General features: G+C 46.1%; 1 protein-coding gene across 1 annotated transcript in view; it reads right to left on the bottom strand.

Annotated features, from left to right (window-relative positions):
* The window catches only part of PLCG1 (phospholipase C gamma 1), a 59,206-nt gene that overhangs the window by 11,454 nt on the left and 19,971 nt on the right, over positions 1-27,781 (bottom strand). The window contains exons 4-14 of the mRNA XM_069063593.1: positions 5,630-5,782; positions 5,438-5,531; positions 5,181-5,228; positions 3,735-3,819; positions 3,389-3,472; positions 2,637-2,671; positions 2,114-2,186; positions 1,458-1,559; positions 489-607; positions 203-288; positions 1-54 (exon numbers count right to left, since the gene is read on the bottom strand). The exon at positions 1-54 is cut by the window's left edge and continues 5 nt beyond it. Of these exons, the coding sequence (XP_068919694.1) occupies positions 1-54; positions 203-288; positions 489-607; positions 1,458-1,559; positions 2,114-2,186; positions 2,637-2,671; positions 3,389-3,472; positions 3,735-3,819; positions 5,181-5,228; positions 5,438-5,531; positions 5,630-5,782 (933 nt within the window). The remainder of the gene's footprint in view (positions 55-202; positions 289-488; positions 608-1,457; positions 1,560-2,113; positions 2,187-2,636; positions 2,672-3,388; positions 3,473-3,734; positions 3,820-5,180; positions 5,229-5,437; positions 5,532-5,629; positions 5,783-27,781) is intronic.

The raw sequence follows: 27,781 nt of genomic DNA, 5'->3' as shown, positions 1-27,781 counted from the left end.
GGGTGTGTCCATGGTAAATGACAGGCATCCCATCTGGTCCATCCCAACAGTCCACTTCAAGAGTCAAGAGTAGAGATAATGGTGGTTCAGTCCAGGTGGACCCAAAGTGAAGGTATCTTTCCACTCCCTTCACTATGGTCCCAGATACTACCAACTATAACGCTCCCTCCAGTCCCACAACTCCTCCCTGCCCCCGACTCACACTCGATGCATCGACAGCCCATACGAAGACATCGTGCATAGGCCTCCAAGGAGGACTCACTGGAAAACTGGTCCCCAGTCAGGTACCTATTATTCATGGATGGAATTTGGGTTGGGGGTAGTCAGGTCAAACAAGTGGGCAGACCCTCCTCCCCTCAGCCCATCACCCAGCTTCCTCCTGAGTTCCTCTCCTCCCAGGGCAAAGATAAGGGGGAAAGTGATGCTGGGAAGAAGGGAGAAGAGAACAAGCCTGGGGACCTCCCATCCATCAGCCCACAGGTCCTCACGTGTTGTGGGAGGAAGAGATCCAATACTGAGACAGGGGATTGTTCATGGTGTCCACACACACTGAATCCAACTGGGAGTTCCAGATGTTATTCTCTTTGGAAAACAGGAAGGTAACAAACTGCCCCAAAACAGATGGGGAAAGAAATTGAATTCCCAGCAGTCTGAATGCTAGCTCCAGGAGGATCTGGGCTTATAATTCCCAGTATCAAGTGTGGCAGGTCAAGGCACTACTGGGTAAGCCCAGGCCAGCCACAGGCTAAAGTGACTTCACCTTGGGGAAGAGACCACTCCCCTCAGCCCCAGCCCCTTCCTATCTGTGTAGTCCCAATGTCTCTCTTCCTCCAGCTTCCAACTTTACAGAAACCCAGTCTGAGCAAGAGCCCTGGGCCTGACTGGCAACTGAAAGTACTGAGTATGTTTTGGTTCTCATGTGAAAGAGTGAATCTCTCTTTGTTCAACCCAACCCTCAAAGGCACCACCAGGCAGCTAGAGGACAGAGCTCCAGACTTGGATTCAAGACAATTTAAGTTCAAACCCAGCCTCAGACCCTGACTCGCTGTGGAACAAGTTGTTAAAACCTTTGTCTCAGTTTCCTCATCTATAAAATGAAGATAATAGTTCTAACTCCCAGAATGTTGTGAGGATAAAATGAAAGGATATTTCTAAAGTGTTTTACAAACTTTAGAGCATTATATAAAAGGTAGCTATCATAACTCTTAACTAGAATACACAAGGAAAAGCTACAGGGGGCTGACTTTCAGTCCATATAAGAAAGAACTTGCTAATAGCATTAGAGCTATCAAATGGATTTATTTCCTTGGGAGATAGGGAGTTCTCTGTCATGGAAGGTACTGAAGCCAAGACTGGATGATCATTCACTGGGGATGCCGCAGAGAAGATTCCTGAAGTGGGCAGGCAGTCGGCCTAGATGCCCTGTGAGGTCCCCTTAGATTCTGTGAGGGCCTCACCTCATCCAGGAAGAAGTAAGGCTCCTCAATCTCCCGAAGAGGGTCTTGGAGGAAGCTGAGCATGAACTCCTGTACCTGGAGTCTGTCAGTGGCCCACAGCTCCTGCAGGGAAAGGGACCGGCATCAGATGCAAAGAGCCTCAGGCCTCCCAACCCAGTCCACAATCTGTCCTAGGGCCTTGGCAGCAACCTATGAGGATGGTGGGAGACCCAAAGCCCCTTCCCAGTTTTGCCATCCTCCAGACACCCATTTCCACTCACCTCATTCCTAAAACCCTCAAAAGTGGGGCCACACTGGGGCGACTAGGTGGCGCAATGAAAAGAGCACAGGCCCTGGAGTCAGGAGGACCAGAGTTCAAGTCTAGCCTCAGACACTTAACACACACACACACACACACACACACACACACACACCCCTAGCTGTGTGACCTTGAGCGAGTCACTTAACCCCAATTGCCCTCCCCTCCCCCCACCAAAAAGCAAAAAAACGTAGGGCCACACTACAGCTACAGCCTCTACCCTTTCCTCCACCCTGGCCTGCCACAGAGAATGTGTCAATCCCCTAGTTAGGTCAAGCTCAGTCATTTCTCTTAGACTTAAGTCCTCTGGGAGGAAGACCCTCTCCGTCCCCCAGCTCCCCCCACCTTGGGACCATACCCCCTGATACTCCAGGAGAAACTGCTGAAACTCAGACAGGGACACTCTGCAGAGCTCTGGCCGATCCCCGCCCCTGGAAACAGGAAAAAGGGAAGGAGAGGTTAGGGTCTCAGCCCACTGCAACCAGGGCAGCTCACAGAATCATAGAATTTAGAACAGAAAGGGACCACAGAGATCTAGACTAAGCACCTCATTTTAAAGAGGGGGAAATTAAGGCCCAGAAGGATGAATGTGACTTGCCCAAGGTCATATATTGAGCGACAGAAGCAGGGTTTGAATCCAGATCCTCTGAATCCAAATGCAGTATTCTGTCTACATCATGTACTGTCCACAGCTATGTACAGGACCTATAAAGCAGTGTCCCTCCTCCCTTGGGAAGCCATTTAGCATCCAGGGCCCCAAGGAGAATCTTAATGCTATGAATGATTTCATCCCTCCCCCCAACTGTCCCCCGCCCAAGCCCACCACACCAGAAGGAGAGGGGTCGAGGGGAAGGGAAGGAAGTCACCCCAGCCCCACAAACCTCAGGGTGCCAGCTTCCAGGAAAGGAAGGTCCATCTGTGGGAGACAGAGCCAAATCAGAAGGGGATTGGAGATGGGGCTCACAGATGCCCTAGGAATTGGGGGTGGAACCCAAAAGAAGAGCTAGAACAACACCCACATCTTAAGAGATGAGAAAACGGAGGCTGAGTGCTTTGCCCACAGTAACATGTAGGCCAGTTAGGAGTATGATGGCTTCAAATACAATATCTTTCCTATACTAATATGGCAACTAATTGGTGAGCCCTAGGCCGGGAGTCAGGAAAACTTGAATTCAAATCCTGCCTCCAACACTTCCTAGCTATGTGACCCTAGGCAAGTCACTTAACCTCTGTCTGCCTCAGTTTGGGGATCATAATAGCACCTACCCCCCAGGATTATTGTGAGCATTAAATGAGGTATCTGTAACCACATTCCAAATTTTAAACACTATACAAATGCTAACTATTATTATCACAGACTGTCTGCTGAGGATCACACAAAATGGTGTTCATAAAGTGCTTAGCACAGGGCCTGACACACAGTAAGCACTTAATAAATGCTCAGCCCCTTCCTTTCCCCCCTCAGTAAACACTCAATAAATGTTTATGGAAATCAACAGAATGGAGGCAGCCTTCAAGGCTGCAGGGCGCGGGGGTACACTCATACGTGAGTGAGGGGGTCAGGAGGGAGCTCCGCAGACACACGGCTGCCGGTGAGTGGGGAGGGGGTGCCTGGAAGCAGCGTGGTCCTTACCGTTTTCTGGGCGCTAAACATGAGGCTCCGGTAGAGCTGTGCGAACTGTCCGTAGGTGATGTCCCCACTCCGCTGCTCCAGGTCCTGATGAAGCAGAAGCCGAGGGCCGGCCCAGGGGAACCCGAGGTCAGAGGGTACCAGGGGAGGGGGAGACAAAGGGAAGCTCAAGAGAGAGCCCGGCCTCCCCCCCTCCCTCCTCATCCGAGGCTCCTCTTGGGGAGGGCACTTGGAACGTGTGCACCAACCCCGACCATTAACTTCTCCTCCAGAGCGGATTCTGAACCCCTGGGCTCCATGCTGCTGCCAGTACTATTCAGACACGAATGCACTGGGAGACAGCCCTTACCGTCAACCGTTCCCTCAGGAACCGCATGTTGGGAACTCGGTAGTTGACCTGGGACAGCATGTTCTTAAGATCCTTGGCAGAAATCCTGAGGCGACAAAGACGACAAAGACACTCCCCTCATCAGTCACCCTGTGGTCAATAAGCCTGTGTGCCCATTCCACAGATCCACCACCAGATCTACACCCCCCGCCCCAGGGCTAGGTTAACAAGGCTCCAAACCAGGGCCAGGAACAGGAGGGCCTGACTGGATGCGGGGCAAGGGAACATAAAATCACTGACTGTCAGAGCTGGGAAGGGCTGGGGACACAAAGCACAGAATGTCACAGCTGGCCTACTGCACAGAACACCTACTCGGATTCCCTCATTCTTTAGATGAGAGAGGAACGGCCCCAAGGAGCAAAGATCTAAGTTCTTAATCACCTTTCAAATTGCCACTTTAAACATCTCTACCAACATTCATTTAGACTCCTAAGCTAAACTAAACTACATACAGGTGAACAGGTACAACTTTTATCTGATTGTGTACTGTCTCAGGGAGGAGAGAGGGGAAAGTGAAAGAACTGGGAACTCAAAACTTTTTTAAAAATGTAAAAATTAGGGGTGGCTAGGTGGCACAGTGAATAGAGCACTGACCCTGGAGTCAGGAGGACCTGAGTTCAAATCCAGCCTCAGACACTTAACACTTACTAGCTGTGTGACCTTGGGCAAGTCACTTAACCCCAATTGCCCAGCCCTCCCTTCTCCAAAAAGAAAAAAAAGTTAAAAATTGTTTTAACATGTAATTGGGGGGGGGGGAGAAATATATATAAAAGAAAAAGATAAACTACATACAGAGATTTAGGAGCTAGGAGGGGGAAGAATTGAATATGTGTGCATGTGTATACATGTGTATAAGTGTGTATGTGTATTGGGGGAAAAGGGAGCAGTAATATGGAAGAGACAGTTAATTCTGTCTATCCCCAATTCCTTGCACTTAGTAGGTGCCTAATAAATTCTTTTTAAACTAAATTGTGTGACACATCCCATCCCTTTAAGATTCATACCATTTATTTTCATTCATTAATTTGCTACAGAAAAGGTCTGGGTGGGGCATCTGCGTCTGCCCTCCAGCTCCTACAGGTGATCTTATCAGCAGAACATTTTAATAAAACCAGACGGTCAGGAGGTCCCAGGGGTACATTGTACAATGATGTTCTTACTGCCCATGGCAAGGAAGTTCCTTCTGTTCTGGGAAGGCTCACTGCCCAGGGATAACAGAGAGATGGCTTAAGCAAGCGTCAATGACCCCCAGGCAGATAAAGTCTGCACCATGACTTCAGCTTTGGACGAACAGAGCTCACTGGGTATAAGCACCACAGCCCCCTGCTCCCCAAACACAGGCTTTGGCAAGGAGCTAGGTCACCCACCTTCCCTTACAACATCACAATCCCTGGGCCCCACACTTACCTGTCTTCCCGATTCCTATCTACTGAGTAAAACTGCTTCCGGAGCCACCTAAGATAAAGTACACAGCTTGAGATGGGTCTCTGCATGGAGGACCTGAGACCATCTGGCTTGATCAGGTGACAGGGTCACCATCAAGACACAGGTGAATCCCACATCTTTCTTACAGGGAAGAAACCTGCCCCATGTCCATCCCTAACATCCTCCCCCACCCTTGGACACCAAGGAGACAGCTGGCCAGAGGCTGGGAGGGACCGTACCTCTCTATCTGTAGTGGTGTGGCAGCCTGGATAGTGTCGGTCACAAGCCAGTTCAAACCTTTGATCCACATGTTCACTTCATCCTCTGACGTGGCTGTGGGACAAAGGGAAAAGCAGGGTGACCTCGGGCTGTGGCTGCCCCAGATGCCCCCATCCCTCTCCCCCTCCCTCCAGGCTCTCCCAGCCCCACACCTTGCAGACTCAGAGTTTTCAGGCGGAATTCCATGCCATACAGGATGACAAAGCAATGGGACTGGTCGGGCCGGAAGGCCGGGTCCTCCTGGTAACGGTCAAAGTCACGAGAGGTCTTCCCAGGGCGGATCTCTTTGATTTCACGAATATCAACTATGGAAAAGGAAGAGTCGAGTCAGTCCAGAAAGCTATTACACTGAGAAACCTTCAACTGTTCTGCCTCTAGCCAGGAGCTGGTGGGGCAAATTAGAAAGAATCTGGGATCTAGAACCAGGCCTGGAGCTTCTCCTCTGCTCCTGACCACCTGTGTGACCTTGGGGAAGTCACCTCTCCTCTCTGGGTCTCAATGTCTTCACTTGTAAAGTGAAAGGGGTGGACCAGAACACCTCTGAGGTCCCCACTGGCCATAAATTCATGATCCTAGGATCCCCACCAAGCATTTTTACTTAAGTCTCTCCCCTCTTCCTCCACCCTTCCACAAGTCTATCTCTATGCTAGGAGCTATAAGTGAAACAGAGACATTCACTGCTATCCAAAAGCCCCTATTCTAGTAAAAGGGATAGGCCTTACACATACTATGACATTTGGGGTTAAGTGACTTGCCCAGGATGACAAAGCTTGTCAGTGTCTGAGGCTGGAGTTGAACTCAGTCTCACCTGACTCCAGGACCAGTGCTCTATCCACTCCACCACCTCACTGTCCCCATACTATGACATTTAGCACTAAACATTTTGGTTCTAAATACTATATGGCACCAGGCCACATGAGGAACAGACAAAGGAAACTAGGGATTTTCCACATGAAAAAAAAAAGTGATTAGAGGACCATTCAGCTTGACCCCAGGGGGCAGAATTGGGAGTAACAGGGAAGGTACACAGAAGCCAATAACAACCGAGGTGTCCATAAGTAGAAGGAGATGCTGTGGGAAGTAGTGAGTTCCCCATCAGAGAAGTTCTCCAAGTAGGGGCTGGAATGACCACTTATTAGGGATGGCAGAGAGGAGCTTCTTGACCAAGAAGTGATTGGACTAGATCAGGGGTAAGGAACCTGCAGCCTCGAGGCCCCCCAAATGGACTAACTCTGAGGTTCCTCCCAACTCTCAGAAAGTCTGAGTTTTGAGAAGAGACCAGTCATAGAGTGGTACAATGAGCAGAGCTGTCCTAAAAGCATGGGTTTCTTTGTGAGGGACATAAACAGGGCCCCCCCCCCCACTGAAGGTGTTGTAGGATCACAGCTTTGGAGCAAGCCAGAAGTTGCTCAAGACCAGTCACAAAGAAAGGCAGCAAGTGGCAACAGTAAAACCGAGGTCCCTGACCTATCATCTTCTAGCCACAACATCTTTTTACTTATCTTCTCTATTTATCTAGCAGATGACAACTTATAGGTATTCCAAGGGGCTTCCTTCATGGGGCAGGGGGAGTCTGAACCAGATAACGTGAAGGCTCTTTCCAACTCCCAAACCTCTTTGATTCTACAAAATGAGCCTGGAAGGACAGGTGCAGTGTGGTTGGAGGTGAGGAGAAGTGTTCCCAGTGGAAGTAACTGCATGAGCAAAGGCACAGAGGTTGGAATGAGTTTTGAGTGTGTAGGAGGTGATGTAGAAATGATCTCATTATGCACCTCCTCCCCGTTCCTTTACAGAGGTGGGGAGTCCATGGGTGTAGAATATGCACAAACTCAGATTTTTTTTTTAATAATTGACCAATTTAGCTAATGTTTTTTCCTCTTCTTCCTCTTTTTGTTTTTTCTTAAAAAACAACAGACTTTGTTATATGGGATAGCTGGGAGAAAAGTTTGAGGGCCACAGAAGGAAATTTTGGTGATATAAAAACAAGATATCAATAGAAAATTCTTTAAAGGCCATTGTACACTTGACCCCAGAAAAGAGCTGAGAAAATGCACGTCCCTCCCTTCTCTAAAGAGGTGGGGGACTATGGGTGTGTGGTACTGTACAGACTGTCAGACTTGGCCAAATTGTTTATTTTGCTAACCTGCCTTTTTTCTTTTTTTGGTATCAGGAATGGCTTTACTGAACAGAGGGAGGAAGGATATGTTAAAAAATGAAGGTTATGTAGAAAAAAAAAATACAAAGCCATCTTTTTTTTTAAAGCAAAGACAAAAAAATCAACAAACAAAAGATCATTGTTAATTATAACCCCTACCAAAAGCACCCCTCTCCCCCTGTTTGGCACAGCCTGGTAAAAAGAATAATGACTATTGAGTCTGAAGAGTTAAATTCAAATCCTGACCTTGCTACTTATAATGTATTCAGGCAAACCCCTTTTTTCTCTGGGCCTCAGTTTCCCTCTCTATAAGAGAAAGATTAAACTGAATGACCTCCAAGTTCCCTTCCAGCCCTGGAGCTCAGACTGCTTGAAAAAGCAGAACCAAGCATTCCTCCTGGGTTCTCAGGCCCAAACCAACACAAAGCCTGGCCATGACTGGGTCCAACGACGAAACAAAGGAGACTCTCCAAGAATTCTGGGGCTCAGGAGCTTCTCCCAGTGCTAAGAGGTAGCCATGGTGACCCTTGATGTCTACCCATGACCTGACCCTCCCTCCTTCAGATGCCTAGGAAGCAGAGTCAGGTGAAGAGATGCCTGGGAAAAACTGAGGGAGAAGGGCAAAGGGAGTGACACTTTGTGAGTCATTTTTTCTCAACACAAGGTACTTCTGAACAACAAACCCCAACCAATAGTTATGATTCTGTGTGGTGTTTGGGCTGGGGGTGGAGGGTGGGAGGATGGGGAAGGGGTGATTTCTTGCTATACAAGAGAGGGCTGAGTATGAGGAGCTACAAATGTCCCCCAACACATCCACTCTTTTGCTCTACACCAGCTTCTGGTTTGGTGGGAGGCAGTCAGCGGCCAAGGAGAGCGAGCCCAATCCACCCCACCCAAACCTCAGGTAGGAGGCAAACACCATAGAGGCTATAAATATGCCTCATAAACATGTAAGAGAAAGAAGATTTGTCCTCTGAGCTAAGGGAGCTCTGAGGAGGCCAGCCGGGGCTAGGCCTCCCCTCAGTGCCTGCCTTCCCACAGGGAGGAAGAAAAAATTGCCGAGAAATCCAATCACCCTAAGAGTGTCAGCTTCCTCCTAGGGTTGGGCTTGCCTTTAAAAGAAGACCCTGGAGAAAGCAAAGCTGACCCCCATGGGAATGACACTTTACTGGTAGAATTTTGGAAATTTCTAGAGGGAGATGCTCATAGCGGGTTGGGGGGGTGACTTCTTGGCACTCCCCAGATAATAGCACTACTAAGGCTTCCCAGAACCTTCATCCCAGAGTTACCCAAAGGGGTGGCCCTGGAGAAAGGGTCAAACTGAGCTCTAAAATGGGTTGAACAGTAAACCAATTTCAGTCAACAGGAGGGCCCAACCATGCCCCCAGCAAGGACGGGCTCTTCTTTTCTGCATTGCCCCCTCAGCCCGCTGCCCCCTCTTGCCTGAGACCAGAAGTAGAAGACCCAAAAACCCATGAACAGAGAAGGACGGGGCAGTTAGCAGGCCTGGATTCAAGATGGGGACACGACTCAGTCAGTGCTGTTCTCTGTCCTACCACAGGCCTCTTTCTTTGAGAAATTCTCTGAACACCAAATGGGTCTGAACATGAAGACTTTCTGAGTGTATGAGAGAACAGGGGCCCTGACCCAGCTGCTAATGGAAAGAACAGAGAGAGATTGCCAGGGGAACAGGAGCACAGATGGTAATGTGTAAAGGAATGAAGGTCAGGGTGAGGCCTCCCCAGAGAACATCCAGTTGCTAGAAGTATGATGAGGAACCCCAGATCCTCTCCCACTGCTATTCCCCATTAGGCATGTTGGTCACACAGGGGCCTCCCTGGGAAAGGCTATAACCCAAGATCTTAAGCCCCTGATCTTTCTTGGTCTAATCTCTTTTTTCTCCTGACTCACACTTGGAGAATCCACTGTTTGCCCTAAGAGCAACCTGTGATCAAAAACTCTTAAAGAAAATACACATGGGGTATCATTTAATAAATGTTTACTGAATTATAGGACGGGACCATAGAGGCAGCCAGGTGGCACAGTGGATAGAGCACTGAACCCAGAACCATGAAGAATTCAAATCCTGCCTCAGATACTTACTAGCTGCGTGACCTTGGGTAAGTCACTTAAACTGTCTGCCTCATTTCCCTCATCTATAAATCGGGGGTACTCATAGCATTTACCTCTCAGATGAAAAGAGATAGTATATGTAAAGTGCTTTTTAAACCTTAAAGCACTATATAAATGATGGCTCTTATTATCTAACTCAACCCACATGCAGAAATCCATTTCTCATCAGAGGCAGGTCTTTACCTTTGGTTCAAATACTTCCCATGACAGGGAGTTCACCGAAAGCAGTCCATTCCAGTTTTAGAGAGCCCTGATAGTTACCAAAGAGGCAGCATAAGGCTCAGTGGACAGAACACTGGACCAGGGGTCAATAAGACCTGAGTTCAAATCTGTCCTCAGACCCTTACTAGCTATGTGACCTTCAGTAAATCACTTAACTTCTGTTTGCCTAGGAGGCAGTGAGGTAGCTAGGTGGCTAGAGCACTGAGCCTAGAGTCAAGAAGACCCGAGTTCAAATCCAGCCTCAGATACTTACTAGCTGTGTGACCTTGGGCAAGTCACTTAACCTCAGCCTTAATCAACTGGAGAAGGAAATGGCAAACCAGTATCTTTGCCAAGAAAACTCCATAGACAGTACAATCCATGGAGTCATGAAAAGTTGGACATGACTGAACAACTGTTACAAAGCTTTTCATTATACTGAAGGATCTTTTCAACTCTCCCCTGCCAGCCCTCTCTCTCTCTCCATCCTCCCTCCACTCCAAGAGCCATTTGGTTTCACATGCCTCTGTACTCAGCCTAGTGAGGGGCAGGCAGTGTAGTACGGCAGAAAGAACACCAGATTTAAGAGTCACAGGAGCCAACACAGAAGGCCAAGCTCTGCACTTACTACCGCCCTGGACCTCAGTTTCCTGTTCTGTAAAATACGAGCCTCTGAGGTCCCTTCCAGTTCTCAGCCTCTGATCCTATAATGCTGTTTCCCAAGGTCAGTCCCAGGTATCGCCCACCCCGCCCCATTCTCTCTACTCTGAAGCAGCTGGGGCTGTTCCAAATTCTTCCTCTCTCCCCAGGCTGGGCCCTCACAGCAACAATCCTTATCTGCCTCTTGTTCATTCCCAATCACATTCCAAGCAGCCCCTGTGGTAAATAATTTACCCTCTCTCTCTCTTCAAAGTCAAGTCCAAACTCCCATGCTCCCACTTTCTGTGGATTTCCACTTTATTGAAAAGATGTAGGTCATCCCTTTAACCTCTCTCCCCATCTGAAAAGCTCTTGCAGACTGTTCCCCTCTTTATCCTTTCCTCCTTCCCTTCATTCTCAGAGGACTAGCTGGCCCTCCAGCTCCTCAGCAGCCCTCTTCTGTCCCCCCAACCTCCATGTTCTCTTGATCCCCTTTGATTCCTGTCTCCTCCAGGACCTCAAACCATCAATCACTCCCTCACCCCACTAGTACTGTGAATGAGCCCTGGAATGGAAGTCAGAAGATTCGAATTTGAATCTGGCCTCTGCTGTTTACTGGCTGAGAGTGACCTTGGATAAATCAGTCCTCCTTTATGAACAAGTTTCCCCACATGAAAGATGTGAGTAAACAATCTCTGCACAACCTACTTCACAGGCGACAGTAAAAAATAAACTATTAACCCTTCAGCCCCACAGAAATGCGAATTCCCATTTCTCAGCGGAGAAAGCCCTCGGCCACCTCAAAGCCCTATGTAAATAGGAGTTGTTAGTGACAACAATAACAATTTTTAAAAGCAGGCACACCAGGAGGGCAGACAGGGGTCTGGATTGAGTGGAGAGGAAATCAAGCAGAGGGACCAGATGGGTGGAGATAGAAAGGGAGAAAGGTCCAGCCTCTGCTGAGGGCAACTTCAAAGGGCAGAAGGAGACATTTAGTGTTAACTCCCAACTCACTCAAAGTGAAACCACTACTTAACACCCTTGAAACAGAAAACCACCCTTTTTGTGCAAACCTTGCTCCTCCTCCCCCATACAGGAACGTTTGGGCGGCCCAGAGGTCTGCAAACCCTCCCTGCACGCTGTAACCAACACAAAAGGAGGCAGAAGGAGCCCACCAGCCACCTGGACCCAAGACCCTTCCTTGCCCTCGGACAGAACGATCCTCCCTCCAGCCCAAATGAAGTCACTGGAGGGCATCTTCCTTGATGCCCTGGGCAATAAAGACTCCCATATCTAAGACATTTCAAGTTCACCACATCTCATAACCCAGAAAATTGGCAAAAATAATTAAAAATTCAATGCTGTGACTACACACATATAACCTGTATCAAATTGCTTGCCTTCACAATAAGGGAGGTGGGGAGGGAGGGAGAGAATTTGGAACAATTTTTAAAATGAATGTTAAAAATTGTTTTTATATGTAATTGGGGAAAATAAAATACTTAAAAAAAAATTAAATGCTAGTTCAGCTATAGAGAAACCCTGTGAGTCGTGAGTGTCTGCCACATCATATACCCAGGAGGTAGGCTAGGGAAAAGATTATCAAACCCAATTTTATACCTGAGGAACACTGAGACTTAGAAAAGGTCACGCAGTAAGTCTAAGCAAGTCCAGGCCCCCACCACTGCACCCTTCAGTTCTTCTCCTGCCTCCTTCTCTCCGTGTTATGATGTAAGAGAGATTGTTAGTAATCCATTGGTATTCAGGCCTGCTTCACTTACAGCAAACTTGGCTGACAGAGAAGGGTATATAGAAGGTGGTACCAAAGGCTCTTCACTTTACCAAAAATTAAAATGATTCCACCTCCACAATGGATTAATGGTCAATTGATATGGATGACTTTCCAAAGAAGAAACACCATAAGAATACTCAGCCTCACCTACTACTCAGAAACAACATGGAGGTGCCACCAAACAGGCAAGAGGAAGGAACCCATGATTTCCTTGATATAGGGAACAATGAAGAAGCTCCCTCCTCCCATAGAGCCGGCACATTCTCTTCAACTTTAAGAGCTTTACAGAGTTGCCCTGAGCACTGAGATAAGTGACTTCACTAAGGTCACACAGTCAGTATGTTCCACAGGCAGATCTTAAACCCCTACCTTCCTGGTTTCAAGGCAGCTCTCTATTTACCACACCACATCACACTGGCAAATAGAATTAAAAACTTGATGCTAGTTCAGTTTTAAATAAACAGGTACACCCATTCAATGATAACAGGATGGACAGCTTGTAGAATCAGAAAAGCAATCCGGGGGGTATGCAGCAAAAGTTACAAAAATAATCACACCTTCAAAACATGATGTCACTGCCGGGAATATATTTATCAGTGTTATCAAAAACAAGATAAAAAAGAACTATCTGCTCAAAGACTTCACAGAAGCATTATATGTAATTACAAAAAAACTGGAAGAAATCTAAGTGTGTACTAATAGGGGAATGTTCAAATTGTGGTACATTAATGAAATGATGGAATACTATGAAGCAAATGAGGGCAATTATGAGGAAAACAAAGAAATCCAGTTAAGATTTTTTCTGAAATAATGGAAAATGAAAAAGGAGAACCAGAATAATGGAGTTCACTTAATTGTAATCACACAAGAAAAAGTCACTGAGAATGAATGGTTGAAGAATATTGATAGGGGACTTAGCATCCTGGAAGGGAGTGAAAAAGTGTTAGGACACTTTATGGAAATGCTTTAAATGTACACAGTTACTGAGCAAGTTTAGTTGTTTATACTGATGTTTACTATTCAATTTCTAATAAAAAATAAAATTTTTGAAAATTTAAATTAAAAAAAAAGCAAAGTGTAATGAATGTTTTTTCTTTGTCCAAATTCTGTTCCAAATTCCCTCGCTCCCCACCTCCCTTATTGAGAAGGCAAGCAATCTGATACAGGTTATGCATGTGTTTTTAAAACAGAGCCACAAATCTCTGTTTACTCGACATTTGAGAACTTTTGAGAATTAGTATCACTGAGCCCAGACATATTACCTGCCACCTCATTTTCATCTCCATCTCCAGAAAATGGGGAGAAGGCAACAATTTTCTCCGTTCCATAGATGAGGAAACTGAGGTTTACACAGAGCAGAAAAGGAAGAAAACCACAACAGGACTCAGAGATCCCGATTTCCCAGGGCGGGAACCCTCTCAGATGCAGCAACTCCTTGAAGACCCTCACTCCCTCAAACCCATGTGACATTCCCTCTTGTCAGATCCCATTCCAAAGAGCTTTCGTCATGCCAAGAAGTAAAAGAAAATCCCCCTGGACCAGCCTCCCTCCTCCAGGGGGAAATGGGGTTCAGTCTCAGCCCCAACAGGAAGGAAGCATATTCTCCTCAGAACTGCAAGCTGGGCCTGGGGGAGGGCATGAGGCCCCTGGTACCTCAAACCCACATCCTGCCCACCTCCCAGCCCCCTTCTAGTTTCCCATAGCACAATGACCCAATTAACTCCTCTTCCAGGGGAAGGAACAGAAGAACCTAGCAACAAGCTATCAAGACATATGGTGCCATTCCAAGAACTACGGACTTCATGACCCATAACATGAACTAGAAAAAGGCTGACCCACACCATGTACTAGTGACCCACTAAACTAAATCCAAGTTCCACAGTTCTGGGATCCAGAAGTCATTCTTAAGATAATCCTACACCAGAGGCAATGGATACAGTGACCACTGCTACCCTTCCCCAGTCAAGTGCCACAGACACACTGGCCTCCACCATGAACCACACATACACTGTGTTAAAAATCATGGTGGGCTTTTTCCAATCACAAGGGGGTTCTATGGCCACTTTCCTTTTCTTAGATGAATTTTTTTTCAATTAGTAAGAATTTATTTTCTCTCCCTCTCAAGGAGAAAAAAAAGAAAATCTTCAAAACAAATATACATAATCATGTATGGTCCACAAAAACATGTATCTGCCTCTGACCATTTGGTCTATCACTTCTCTACAGATGCTTTCCTGCCCATGTCAGAGATCCCAGGTGCACTAGCTCAAGGCACACAACAAAAGCATCAGGACAAGCAAGTTGTAAAACAATCCCAAGCCAGCCAGGATAGGGTAGCGATGGTTAGCTCCTGGACATGCATATCCCAGCTCCTATCAGAGCTCAGGCAAAGGGTTGGGATTGGAGGATTCGCACTTGTGATGCTGCCATGTGACCTCAGACAAGTAAAGGGGTAGGGAACCTGTGGCCTTCTAGGTCCTCACGTGTAGCCCTCTAACTGAATCCAAACTTCATAGAACCAATCTCCTTAATAAAAGGATTTGTTATATAAAACTTGGACTCAGTCAAAAGGCCATATTCTGGACAAGTATCTTAGATTTTCAGGACCTCAGATTCCTTTTCTGTAAAATGATTTACAAGGAGTTCAAAGACAAAAAAGAAAGGTTCCATATAGAGCTAAACCTTCACAACAGCACACTTTCTTCTAGCAAAAAAAAACTAGAAACAAAGCAGATACCCATCAACTGGAAAACAGTTGAAGAAACTGTGGTGTATGAAAATAATGGAATATCATTACAGCCTAGGAAGTGACAAATGTGAGGGTTTCTGAGCAACATGGATAATATTCTATGAACTGATGCAGAGTGAAGTAAGTAGAACCAAGAAAATAATCTACACGATGAAAAAAAAACCACTCAAATAAAGCCCAAAACTGGTGCTGGAGAGGTGGGGGGCTACGTGTACAGAATGTCACACACAGTGGCCATGGTCACTCCCTTTGTTTGGCTTAGCTTTTTTACAAAAGAAGGCTCATTCGAGAGGAGGGGGGTGGAAAGGGTATAATGTCCATCTAGAAATGACTGATGTAAAAACAAAAGGCATTAATAAAATTTTAATCTAAAAATAAAATGAAATGAGGGGGCTGGACTTGATGACCTTAATGGGTCTTTTCCAGTTCTGATATTCTTGAATTCTAACGTGCACAGCAATTATCAGCAAGCAAAAAGGAGATTAAGTTGGTAGCCACTGAACAAGTTGATCATGGGAGGTCTGTGGGCATTGTTTCTGACTGGAAGGGGACTACCATGATTGTCAGGCAGGCCTGGACTAGAAACGATAGAACAAAAATAACAGAAAGTTGACACCCGAGATAAACAACAAGATGCCTTGGATGAGTTCGGGTCATTTGTCCTACATTCTCTAGGACTTCAAGAACCAGCAGATATGACTGCTGAGCCTCCAGCAGTGATATCTGAAAAACCAGGGAAAACGGACAATGTGCCGCAAGACTGAAGAAGGGCAAAGGTTCTGATCTTCAAGAAGGAGGAACAGAAAAGTGTCTACAAGTTACAAGGCAGGGAGCTTGACTTCAGTTCCTATAGAAATTCTAAAACAAGTGATGAAAAGATGTTTGATGAACCTCTGGAAAGGAGAAGTGGTGGTTACGATGAGTTAGCATGTGTTTGCTCCAATGATGCGATCGGTGACTTGAGTAAATGACACAGATAGCATGCTCATCAAATCTTGAGATGACACACAGTTAACAAGGACAGCTAACACACAGGATGGCAGTTAAGATGTAAAGAGATCTTGACAAGCCAAAGGAGTGGGCTAAATTTAGTAAGATGGGATTCAATAGAAATAAATGCAAAGTCTTCTGCTTAGGTCCAAAAAATCAATTTCACAAGCATACGATGGAGAAGGTAGAGTTAGATAGTAGATGTTCTGAAAAATATTTAGAGGCTTTAGTGGACCACAAGCTCAATCTGAGTCAACAGTGTGATACAGCAAGGAGAAGAAGCTGTCAGTCGTGAGCTGCACCAAGTCACAGAACTTCTAGAAACAAGAGAGTCCCATTGCATTCTGCATCTGTGTGACCTCATGAGGGGTAGTGTGCTCAGTTTTGGGTACCACAGTTTAAAAAGGGCATTGATTAACTGGAGAGTATTCAGAAGGGCAATCAGGATGGTGAAGGGTCTTAAGTCTATGTTCTATAAGGATCATTGAAGAAGACAAAACGGTGGAAAAGGGGTAGAGAGGGGGGTTGAGATTCTAGTTGTCTCCAAGTTTCTGAAGAGTTGTCATGTAATAGAGTGACTGGGCTTGTTCTGTGTGCCTGCAGAGGGCAAGCCAGGAACAGTGGGTAGAAGATGCAAAGAGGTATAATAAGCTTGATGTCAGGAAAAGCATCCCAACAATTAGACCTGTTTGAAAGTTGAGCAGGTTGCCTGAAGAGATAATGAGTTTTCCCTCCCTGGATTTCTCCAAGCAGGAACTGGGTGACTAATGGTTGAGGATATTATAGTAGCAATTCCTTTCAGGTACGGGTTGGAATAGATGGCCATCAAAGTCCATTCCCAACTCTCAAATACTCTGACCCTGTAAGGAATGTGTAACAAAGCTAGAAAGGTAGTTTTAGGACCAAGTTGCAAAGGGTTTTAAATACCAGAAAGACAAGTTTTTAATTGATCCTGGAGGTAACATGGAGCTATTGGAGTTGACCAAATAATTCCAGCAGGAGTACCATGATCCAACCTGTACTTTAGGAAAATCACTCTGACAGCTGAGAGGAGGATAGACTAGAGTGGAGAGAGCTCTGAGGCCGGGAGACCCATTAGAAGATTACTGAATAGTCCAAGTAAGAGATGATAACGATTTGAAGTAAGGTAGTGACCATATGAGTGCAAGAAAAGAGATGGATATACGGGGCAGCTAGGTGGCTCAGTGAATAGAGCACCGGCCCTGGAGTCAGGAGGACCTGAGTTCAAATCTGTGCACAGACACTTGACACACTTACTAGCCATGTGACTTTGGGCAAGTCACAACTCCAACTGCCCTCCAAAAAGCAAAAAAAAAAAAAAAAGATGTGGAAAGAGAAATGGCAAGTCGGCAACTTACTGGATAAGCAAGGTGAGTGAAAATGAAGAGCTGAGGATTAAATGAATGAAAAAACATTCACCAAGTTCTGTTGGTGTTGTCAAGTTGTTTTGAGGTTGTGCCTGACTCTCCGTGACTCCATTTGGGGTTTTCTTGGCAAAGATACTGGGGTGGTTTGCCATTTCCTTCTCCAGTTCATTATTTACAGATGAGGAAACTGAGCAAAACAGGGTGAAGTGACTTGCCCAGTACTTACTATTTGCAAAGCACTGAGATGAGTGGCAGAGATACAAATAAAAAGGACTAATGGAGGAGACGACAACGCTTATGCCACACGTAGGATGGAAAGGTCCCAAGGTCCTCAGGGCACATCACAAAGAAGATGCCAATGCCTTTCCTTTAATGCCATCTCCACCAATAAAAATGCATCTGTTTCTGATGTTGAACCATTTGATGGTGCCAAGAACTCTGGTGCTAAATACTTGCCCCCCCAGGTCTTCAATAAGTGTGGCTGTGGCACCAGAAGGAACAACTGCCAGGAGGCATTTCTGGAGGGGTTATTACCCCACTAGTGACTGAGGGCACTGGACTGAAAGCCATGCTGGTCTCAAGGCCCCTGGGCTCAAGGCGACACCAAGGTTGCAAACTGGATGACTGGCAGGATAACAGTGTCCTCCATGAAGAGAGTGAAGTCTGTAAGAAGAGTTCAACTAGTAGGGGAAATCCTGGGTTCTGTTCTGGACATAATGAGCTTGAATTTGACATAAAAGAACACATACCATCACATCTGGGACTAAAGCACCTGGACACTTGGCATGCTAAGAGGAAATACTTTAAAAAATTAGGTCAGGAAAAAAGCTAGACCTGACAGAGTTGAAACCCTTGCTAGGTGGCACAAATGAAAAGCCATTCACAGGCATCAATTTCCAAAATACTTAAGAGATCTCAAAGAACAAAAAAAGCATGTGGACTCTATTATTACCCCAAATAAAGGGTAACCAAGATGACAGCAGTAAGTAACAATCCACATACCTACTTTCTCGGCTCTATAAAATCTTCATGAGAATGGTCATCAAAGGTTTCCTTAATGCAAATATACATGAGAAGTAAATAGGCAAGTTTTTGTAGTTGAATGTCTATTACAGACCACATCATCACAGCCAGACAACTGACTGAGAGGCATAAAGATAATACAAGGTCCTGGCATATTTACTTATTACAAAGAAAGCAGTTGGACTCTGCAGAACAAAACATGAGAATGTAAAAGGCTCTCATTCAACCCCAAAGTGGCCCCCAGGCAATGTTAAGATCATATGAGACTCCTTGATAGATGTGACCACAGAAATAACGTTGTTCCACAATACTCTGATTAAGAATATCAAGTGAGGCATAAAACAAGGAGATGGATAGTTGCCAAAGGTGTTCAACACTGTCAAGGAAGACATAACTGCACAAAGTCCAAACGAAGATGGGATTCTTAACAGAAAGTACAGCCCTCTGGATAATCCAGTAAGGTTTAGATTCTATGGAAAAACAAAGTACAAATACATATCCGGCAAGAGTCATTGACACCCTAAGAATCAATCCATGAATCCCCTGAGGGGTGAGGGAGAGAAAGATGAATGCTAGTTATTTTTTTTAAATTAAAGTTTAACTGATGCCTTTTGTATTTATATCATAGTAGTTTTTTAATATACCCAGAGAATCACAGAATTTGAGGGGTGGAAGTGACCTCAGGAGTCATCTAGTCCAACCCACACAAAAGGAACGCCACTTCTACGTACGGGCTGCTGCTTCCCACGAAGTGAGGCTGACCTTATAACGAAGAAAAACCAACCAACACCCCAGTTTCCTACCTGTCCAGAGGGAGGGATATGCATTTCCTCATGGGAGATGCTATTTCTAAAAATGCATTTTCTCACTAGCTCTAGCAGACAATAAGAAATACTATCCTGGAGTCTCTCCTAAAGTCATTTGCCCTAACAGAGACACATATCTATAAGCAGATATGGCCATGCGCGCGCACACACACACACACACACACACACAGCACTCCTAGTTACATTCACATACATCCCCAGCTACAAACACACATATACCTACATACAGGCATACCACACTCTCTCTCTCCCTCTCGTGGGAAGTTATGGGCCCCAGCGGAAGAGGGGAGGTACTGGCAACTAGTTAGTCCCACCTTAGGTTTCGGATGGTGTTTCCTTCTACCCCACAAACCTAACTGAAAATAGCATCTTTTTTTTTAAGCAAAAAAAAAAAAAAAGAGAAGAAAAAGGAAAAATAAATATACATATTTTAGGAGTCAAAGCTCTCAGCATCTGGGAAGGATGGCAGTCTACACTGCGGTGACCCAACAGGTACAAAGCCCTGGTCTTGGTAATTTCCCCTCCCAGCTATTGGCCTGTGCCAGCCACAGCTCTCTCCCACTCCCTCCGGGCCTGAACCACTTCCCACTATCTCCTCAGAGCCGAGGCTTTTTTTCTTCAGCCCAGGCTGAGCTCCCTACCTGTGGTAAGTCATACTGACAGTCTAGTGACATGCAAAGCCACAGGGCCAGAATGACCCATCGTGCTTGAATGTGCCCTCATGCTCAGAGCACATCAAAAGCCAGGGCCGACAACACCCTAGACACCCTAGCCTGAAAAATGTTTACAGAAGCCTTGGGGCAGCCCCCCTCGGCAAACCAAACAGCCCCAAACAAGCAACCATTTCACACAATGTCCCCAAATCTACTGACCCAACAACCAACCAACCAAGAAGCTAAGGGAGACCATATGATTTAGTGAAAAGGGCCCTAAAAATGGAAATCAGGAGAACTGAGTTAAAACTCCCAGGCCCCCCACTAATTCTCTCTGCCACCTTGAGCAAGTCCCCATGCAGCAAGGGGGAAGAGGGGTGAAGTAAATGGTCTCCAAGGGCCCTTCCAGCCCTAAGTTTCTATGCACCATATTCTTTTTTGTTATTGTTGTTCTATAATATGGAAATGCTCATTATATTTGGTGTTTGTTAAGTTCACAATTTGTTTTTAAATTCCAAAGAAATTTTGAAAACAAAAGAGTTTATGTGTCCCAGTGTGATCCTGGACTCAAGTTAGATGTTGCTGGAGAGGAAAGAATCTCATGATGTAGGTCTATTTCCAGAGATGAATAGGGGAAAAGGAAAAGAACCTATATGTTCTAAAATGCATATAGCAACTCTCTTTGTGATGACAAAGAACTGGAAATTTCAGGGATGTCCATCAATTAGGGAATAGCTAAACAAGTGTGGTATATGATTGTGATAGAACACTACTGTGCTGGGGCGGCTAGGGGGTACAGTGAATAGAGCACCAGCCCTAGAGTCAGGAGGACCTGAGTTCAAATCTGGCTTCAGACACTTAACATAAAAACTAGCCATGTGACCCTGGGCAAGTCACTTAACCCCAATTGCCCTCAAAAAAAAAATACTACTGTGCTGTAAAAAACGATGAGCTCTGGAAAATGCTATCCATATCCAAAGAAAGAACTTTGGGGTCTGAATGCAGATGGATGCATACTATCTGCTCTCTTTTTCTATTGTTTTGTTTCTTTCTTTCTCATGGTTCCTCCCATTGGTTCTTATTCTTCTCTGCATCACAACTAATGTGAAAATATATTTAATGTGAATGTATATGTAGAGCCTATATCAGATTGCACATTGTCTTGGGGAAGGGATAGGAGAGGGAGAAGGAGAAAATTTAAAATTCAAAATCTTATGGAAGTGAATGCTGAAAACTAAAACTAAAAATTAATTATAAAGAATAAAGGTGATATCACAGAAAAAAAAAGAAATGATGAGCTCAATTATTTTAGAAAACATGGAAAAACTTGCACAAAATAGAGAGTGAAGTGAACAGAAACAAGAGAACGTGGTATACAGTAACAGCAATATTGTTTTAAGAACTTTGAGTGAATAAGTTATATTTACTATTACAAATTCCAAATTAACTATAAAGGGCATATGACAAAAGATACTACCTGCATCCAGAGAAAGAACTGACAAGCAGGAGTAAGTACAGAATGATTTTAGAATGATTATCTATATACATACACACATTTGTGTCTAATGGTAGTGATCACTAGGGCGGGAGGAGGGGGGGAAAGAAATTCACATGATAACTTTATTATATATTTAAAAGGAATAGAAAGTTGCACAAAACAGATTTGCAGTTTCCTGTGCAATCATCTTTTTTATTATACTGTGTTACAGAAATGCTTGTTTTATTACATAAATTAAAAATAAAATTAATTTTAAAAAGAGATGTAATACAATAGAAGGTAAAGACAGTGGCCATCACATCGAGGCCTAGAAGGCACCTTAACAGAACATCTAAATTCAGATTTATTTCTCATTTTACAAAACAGTAGGCCCAAAGAGTGAGATATCTTGCCTTTAGTTACCTAGATAGCCGCTCACAGCTGAGCTGGGATTTGAACCTGGGTCCTCTCACTTCGAATCCAAGACTTCTTAGACTACACTAAGCTGCCTTTGCCCACAGACTGTTACTGTCTTTCTCTGTACCCCCAAGGCTTAGCACAGTGCTTGGCACCCAGGAAACGCTTGCTAAAATTTGTCCTGCTGGCCAGTCCCAGGCCTCATGCCGTTGTACATGGTTGCTCAGAACAAGCTTGATGGCTTACAAAGTATCAAGGAGCTTCCTTGTTGGGCAGACAAGACTCACACCCGGGAAACAATTAGAGAGCTCAAAACAGGATGTAAGCAAGAGCTAAGTATGTGGCAAAGACGCTGAGTGCTGTCAGATACAAGGACTGATCGATAAGGACTGCCTGCCAGCGTCCCAGGGGACAGGAGATGTGGCTGGAGCTGGGCCCTGACAGACAGCAGTGCCAGACAATCAGAGAGGCGGAGAGCAGGGTGGACGGTGCAGGGTTGAGGGGGCAGGGGGAGTATGTAAAGAGAAAGGAAAAATCCTGGTACTGTGGACAGGATGTGTAGGGAAGCCCAGGATAGCCAGGGCAGGGAATGGAATTCAGCCAGAACATGGAAAGCCTTGGGTAAATGTCCAGAAGTCCCTGAGGGATGCTTGGGGATCATTTCCAACATTTCTACAATTACGGACCAAGGTCCACTGAGTACACAACTCTGTACTGGACACCATGGGAAGAACCCAACGCCCAGGAGCTGACCTTTCCCCCCAAGAACTTATGCCCCACCATCCAAGACCCATGGTTGCACTGCCCTGGCATTCCTCTTCACAGCCACCATCCACAGCTCGGTCCCAGCCCAAGAAATCCAAGTCAAACTGCAAAGGAGGTCAGAGGCCTGCAGCCTGAATACACATTCACATTGTGTCTGTGTGTTTATACATCTGTATATTCATGGAAGATACCATAACCATTAAGTGGAGGTAAGGGGGAGGGAAACCTCCCTCCTCTGGGTTCAACTTCCCCAGGCTGTGGGCCAGGCCGAAGGGCAGGGCTCATTCTGGCTATCCTGTGAGGCAAAGGGCCCCAGGAGAACAAGGAGCGATCAATGTAGGAAACACCGAGGGGAAGCAGCCGCCATCCGGCGATTCCCACATCCCCCACCCCAGCCCCAAGTCACCTCGGCCAGGTTCCTGTGCAGCTGGAAGCTGTGTGTACGCATGGACACACACACACAGAAACACACACACACCACGCCCCACCTCAGGCAGAGCCACAATAGTTCCTCTGGATTACACAGAACCAAACCAGGTTAGTCTGAGCTGCCTTGCCCAGGGAGGCCTCCCTGCACCGCTCAGATCTAGCCCAGGATCAGCAATGTCTCAGGACTTCCCAGTTCCCTCAGCCTGGCTGTCCTGGGGACAGAGCAGGGGGCTGGATCCTCACTGGCCTTTGTGTACTATGCTCATTCCTACCTCTGGGCCTTTGCTCATGCTCTCTTCCCCTCCCTCTGATCCCAAACCTCCACCTCAGTTTTCCTCTCCACTTCTATCTGAATTCTACACCTCTTCAAACCCCCATTGCTCTATGAAGCCTTCCTGGCCCATCTCAGCTAGAAGGAGTCTCCCCTGCCTCTGGGCACCCATCAGCACATGCTCTCTGTACACCCCTGTCAGACGATTTGTCACTGTCTCCTGCCTTCCCAGTTAACACAGGAGCTTCTAGAGGTCAGGCAGGGATGGTGCCTTCTATGTGGTCTCTGCCCCTCCTCAGCACCAAGCCCTCTCTCAACAAAGATTTGCTCCTGTGGGCCTTGGGGCCCATTTTCCCCACCACCACTTTTTGCCCCCTCCATTCAATTCTTCACACTTCTCAGAATCATCTTCCTCATACAATAAAAATTCATGCCAATGGCACTTTGGTGTCCAAAGGATCACAGCTCTGGAGCTGAAAGGGGCCTGAGAGGCCGAGTCCAATCCCCTCATCCTGAAGTTTAGGAAGCCGAGGCCCAGGAAGCTTAATTCACTTGCCCAAGGTTACAGCACCAAGGGCAGCACGCACACTCAAAACACCCAGAAGTCCCATCTCTCTTTTTGCTCAAAAATCTTCAGTGTCTTCCTAAGACCTCCCAGAGAAAGCCCAAAGTTTTTGCTTGGCATTCAAGGCACATCCTGACTCCACCTAATCTTTGTTGTTTATTTTTATATTTCTACTACTAGACGCGGTCTGGTACATACCCTGTACTTTCCTACAAATGGGCAATAGAGGGTTTTTTTAAGGAACCCCATATGACCTAAACTCTGCATGAGGGCACTCGCTGTTAAATGGGAGTCTGTCTTTAAGGCTCTTTTTCATCAGCAATGGCAGCATAGTGCCTACCACATAGTAGGTATTTAAAATAAATGCTTGCAGAATGAACCATCTCCTCCAGCTCTGCTGAAAACTGTTCCCTGTGGTTGAAATGCCCTCCCCACGCCATAAAAAATTCCTAGCCAGCCTTTATAAATCCATTTCAAATGTCACCTCTTTAATGCAGCCTTCCTTGATCTGCTCGGTCAATAATGACCCCAATTTTTTTTTACCCAATTTGGGCCTCATGGGGGCACTTTGCCCCTCTCTGATGCATTTGCCATCTATGGTTTTAGATTAGATTATTTGTATATTTATCATGCCCAACTAAAAGGTTCGGAGTACCAACCTTTGCCTCTCTCCCTTGGGCACAGCATGGGGATTTGCATATACAGTTGGTGATTAATAAATGCTTACTGAATTGGATGAGTGGGGGGACTGGGAGTAATAACATGACAATGACTTAAGTGATAATAAGAACAATGAAGTGACACAGTAAGTGGGGAGACAGAATGGGGTAAAGTTAATGGCAGTTGGGGGGTGCACTCGAGCCCTGACTTCTCTGCTCCCCTTTCCCAGCCCTCTGCACAGGTACACACACTCAGACTCCCCCAACTCCCAAGGCTGGGGGCAGGGGGCAATCTACCAGGGCAAGGCAAGGCTAGCAAATTACAGGAAGGAAGCATTGCCCAGCCCCCTGTTCTGTCCTACTGGAGACCAAAGTTAAATTGAGCTCCCCAAGGGTCAAAATGAGAGAAGGCCAAGTGCTAAGCTGCACACACAGCTGGTGCTTAATAATGGCTCCCCCCTCCACTTCCCCAGACCTGGCAGAGAGGAGCAGTCCCAGCTTGACTCACCATCCGGTCCCCTTTCCCTGACTAGGTAAACAGGAAAAGGCCGTTCAGCCAGCTGGCTCAGGAGGGTCAGGGACCCCCTGACAGCCTCCTATCCCAAAACATCACACACACACATACACACACACACACACACACACACACACACACACACACACACACACACTCTGAGGACAGGGGCCAGGCCAGGTGAAAGGAGGGAAGAAGACTTCACCAGCAATAAGCACAGCTCCCTGCATCCTTTCTAGATGGTCACACTCTTTATAAAGCACATTCCCCAGAATCACCCTGAGAAGTGCAGGCCCAAGCAGCAGAAGTACTACTGTGCCCATTTTTTAGATGAAGAAACTGAGGTTCAAAAGGTTAAGGGAACTGTTCAAGGCGGTACAATGAGTATCGAAGCCAAGTTCTGAAGTATGTTTTCCTAACTCCAAGCCATTATAGTACAATGTCATGACATAGGTCCTGAGAATAGAGGGATATTTAGAAGGACCTTCAAGCCTGGACAAGGAAACACACAGACACAGATGGATGGATGGACAGACACACACACACACACACACACACACACACACACACACACAGTAATTTCAGCCCTGGGCAGAGGGTCCATTTCATGGATGGAAAAATATGGAAGGATGAGAGGCCAGGTCAACTACAGCTCAGGTCACTCGTCCTCTGTGAGAACCTTAATGGCCATTCAGTCAGAGAGAGATTCCTGTGCCATGTGAGAGGCTGGACTAGAGAGGGGGTCTTGACCATTTTGTGCTGTTAACTCCTTTGGCATGCTACCAAAGGCTTTGGCAAGCCTCTGGACCCCAGCTCAGGATCTGTTTTCAGAGGTCAGTGAAAATAAAGGGGTGATTTTGTTCCCATCCAAGTTCAAGCAGCTCCTGAAATCTGTCCATGGTCCCTAGACTTGAAAATCTCTAGTCTCTCTTCTAAATATGATTTACTGAACACTTCTAATAACAGGGAACTCACTACCTTCCCAGGTAGCTGATTCCACTATTAGATAATTTCAGTTTTTAGAAAGTTCTTTCTTTTATTAAGCTAAAAATCTGCCTACAGGCAACTGCCACCCATCATCCCATTCTGACCTCTGCAGCCACACACAAAATTAGTCCTCTCCCTTTGTCATGATCAGCTCTTCTCTTACTTGGGAGAGTGATCATCCCCCATGACCACAGCTCTGTTCTTCAAGACCCTATTCGTTTGTGGCACAGTGGAATGGACACTGGCTTTTGAATCAGAGGCTGCTGCTGTTCAACTGTTTCAGTCGTGTTGGACTCTTCGTGACCCCACTGGGGTGTTCTTGGCAAAGATACTGGAGTATTTGCCATTTCCTTCTCCGGCTCATTTTACAGATGAGAAACTGAGGCAAGCAGGGTTAAGTGACTTGTCCAGGGTCACAAAACTAGTAAGTGTCTGAGGTCAAATTTGAACTGAGGTCTTTCTGACTCTGGGCTGGGTACTCTATCTCCTGGGCCACTCAGCTGTCTTCTAGAATCAGAGGAACTGGATTCAAATCCTGTCTCTCACTTACTATCTGTGTGGCCTATGTTAAAGTCATTTAACCTCTTCAGATCTGAGTTTCCTCAGTTTCTTCATCTGTAAAATGAGTTTTAAGTCATAGCTTTGGAGGTTCCTTCTAGATCTACATATCTAGATAATTTGAACCTTTCCTTATAGTTACATGATCTTTTCTTCCCTCTCTGTCCAGGTTACCATCCTCTAGACTCCCTCTAGCTGGTCAATATTTTGTTCAGAACGTGACATTCAGAGCTGAACACAATGCTGCATTTGCTTTCTGGCCAGGGGATAGGCCAGAGAGGCTTTCCACTTTCTTACTCAGGACAGTAGGTTTTGATTAGCACAAGCAAAGAAGGCCCTGTTGAATTTTGGTAGCAGCCACATCAGAAGACAAGCTCATCGCAAGCTTGTGCTCAAATGAAACGACCGAGCTATGTCTGCCTCAAGACTACACGTGAGCACTGGGCATGCTGTAATGTTATGCAGGACTTTACATTTATCCCTGTAAACGTTCCCTTTGATGGTTTGGGTCCAGCATTCCAATCTGCTGAGATCATTCTGAAACCTGATTCTCAACCCCTTGTAATCTGGCTCCTGACCTCAGCACTCCATGAGAAGCATTCTCTGCAAAGCTGCTCTTTATCACTGAAGTCAATGGGCTTTCCTCAGTCCTCATTCTTCTTGACTCCTCTGGAGCATCTGATGACTATCTGCCACCTCCCTCCTCCTACAGACACTCTCCTCCCTAGATTTTCGTGATATTGCTCTCTTGGTTCTCCTACCCATACGGCTGCTCCTTCCCAGTCAATTATCCATGTCCCTCCCCCTTAGTGCTGGTATCTACAAAGGCTCTGTTTTACACAAACTCTGTCCTGAACACACACACACACACTTTTCTTTCTCTCTCCCCACAGTCTCTCCTCCTCTCCCCCTCCCTCTGTCTCTTTTCTTTCTCTCTCTCACATACTCATACACACACACACAATTTTCTTTCTCTCTCTCTCTCTCTCCTAGCTCTCTCCCTCCTGTCTCCCCTCCTCCGCTCTCCTCTTCTGTCTCTCCTCCTCTCCCCCTCCGTCTCTCCTCTCCTCTCTCTCTCTCTCTCTCTCTCTCTCTCTCTCTCTCTCTCTCTC

This window comes from Petaurus breviceps, unplaced genomic scaffold, assembly GCF_028583685.1.
Source record: "Petaurus breviceps papuanus isolate PSGF00001 unplaced genomic scaffold, PetGlider_PUasm1.0 90591, whole genome shotgun sequence".
NCBI classification, from domain to species: Eukaryota; Metazoa; Chordata; class Mammalia; order Diprotodontia; family Petauridae; genus Petaurus; species Petaurus breviceps.
Note: the sequence above shows the minus strand (reverse complement) of the source record. Positions and strands in the feature narration are given on the sequence as shown.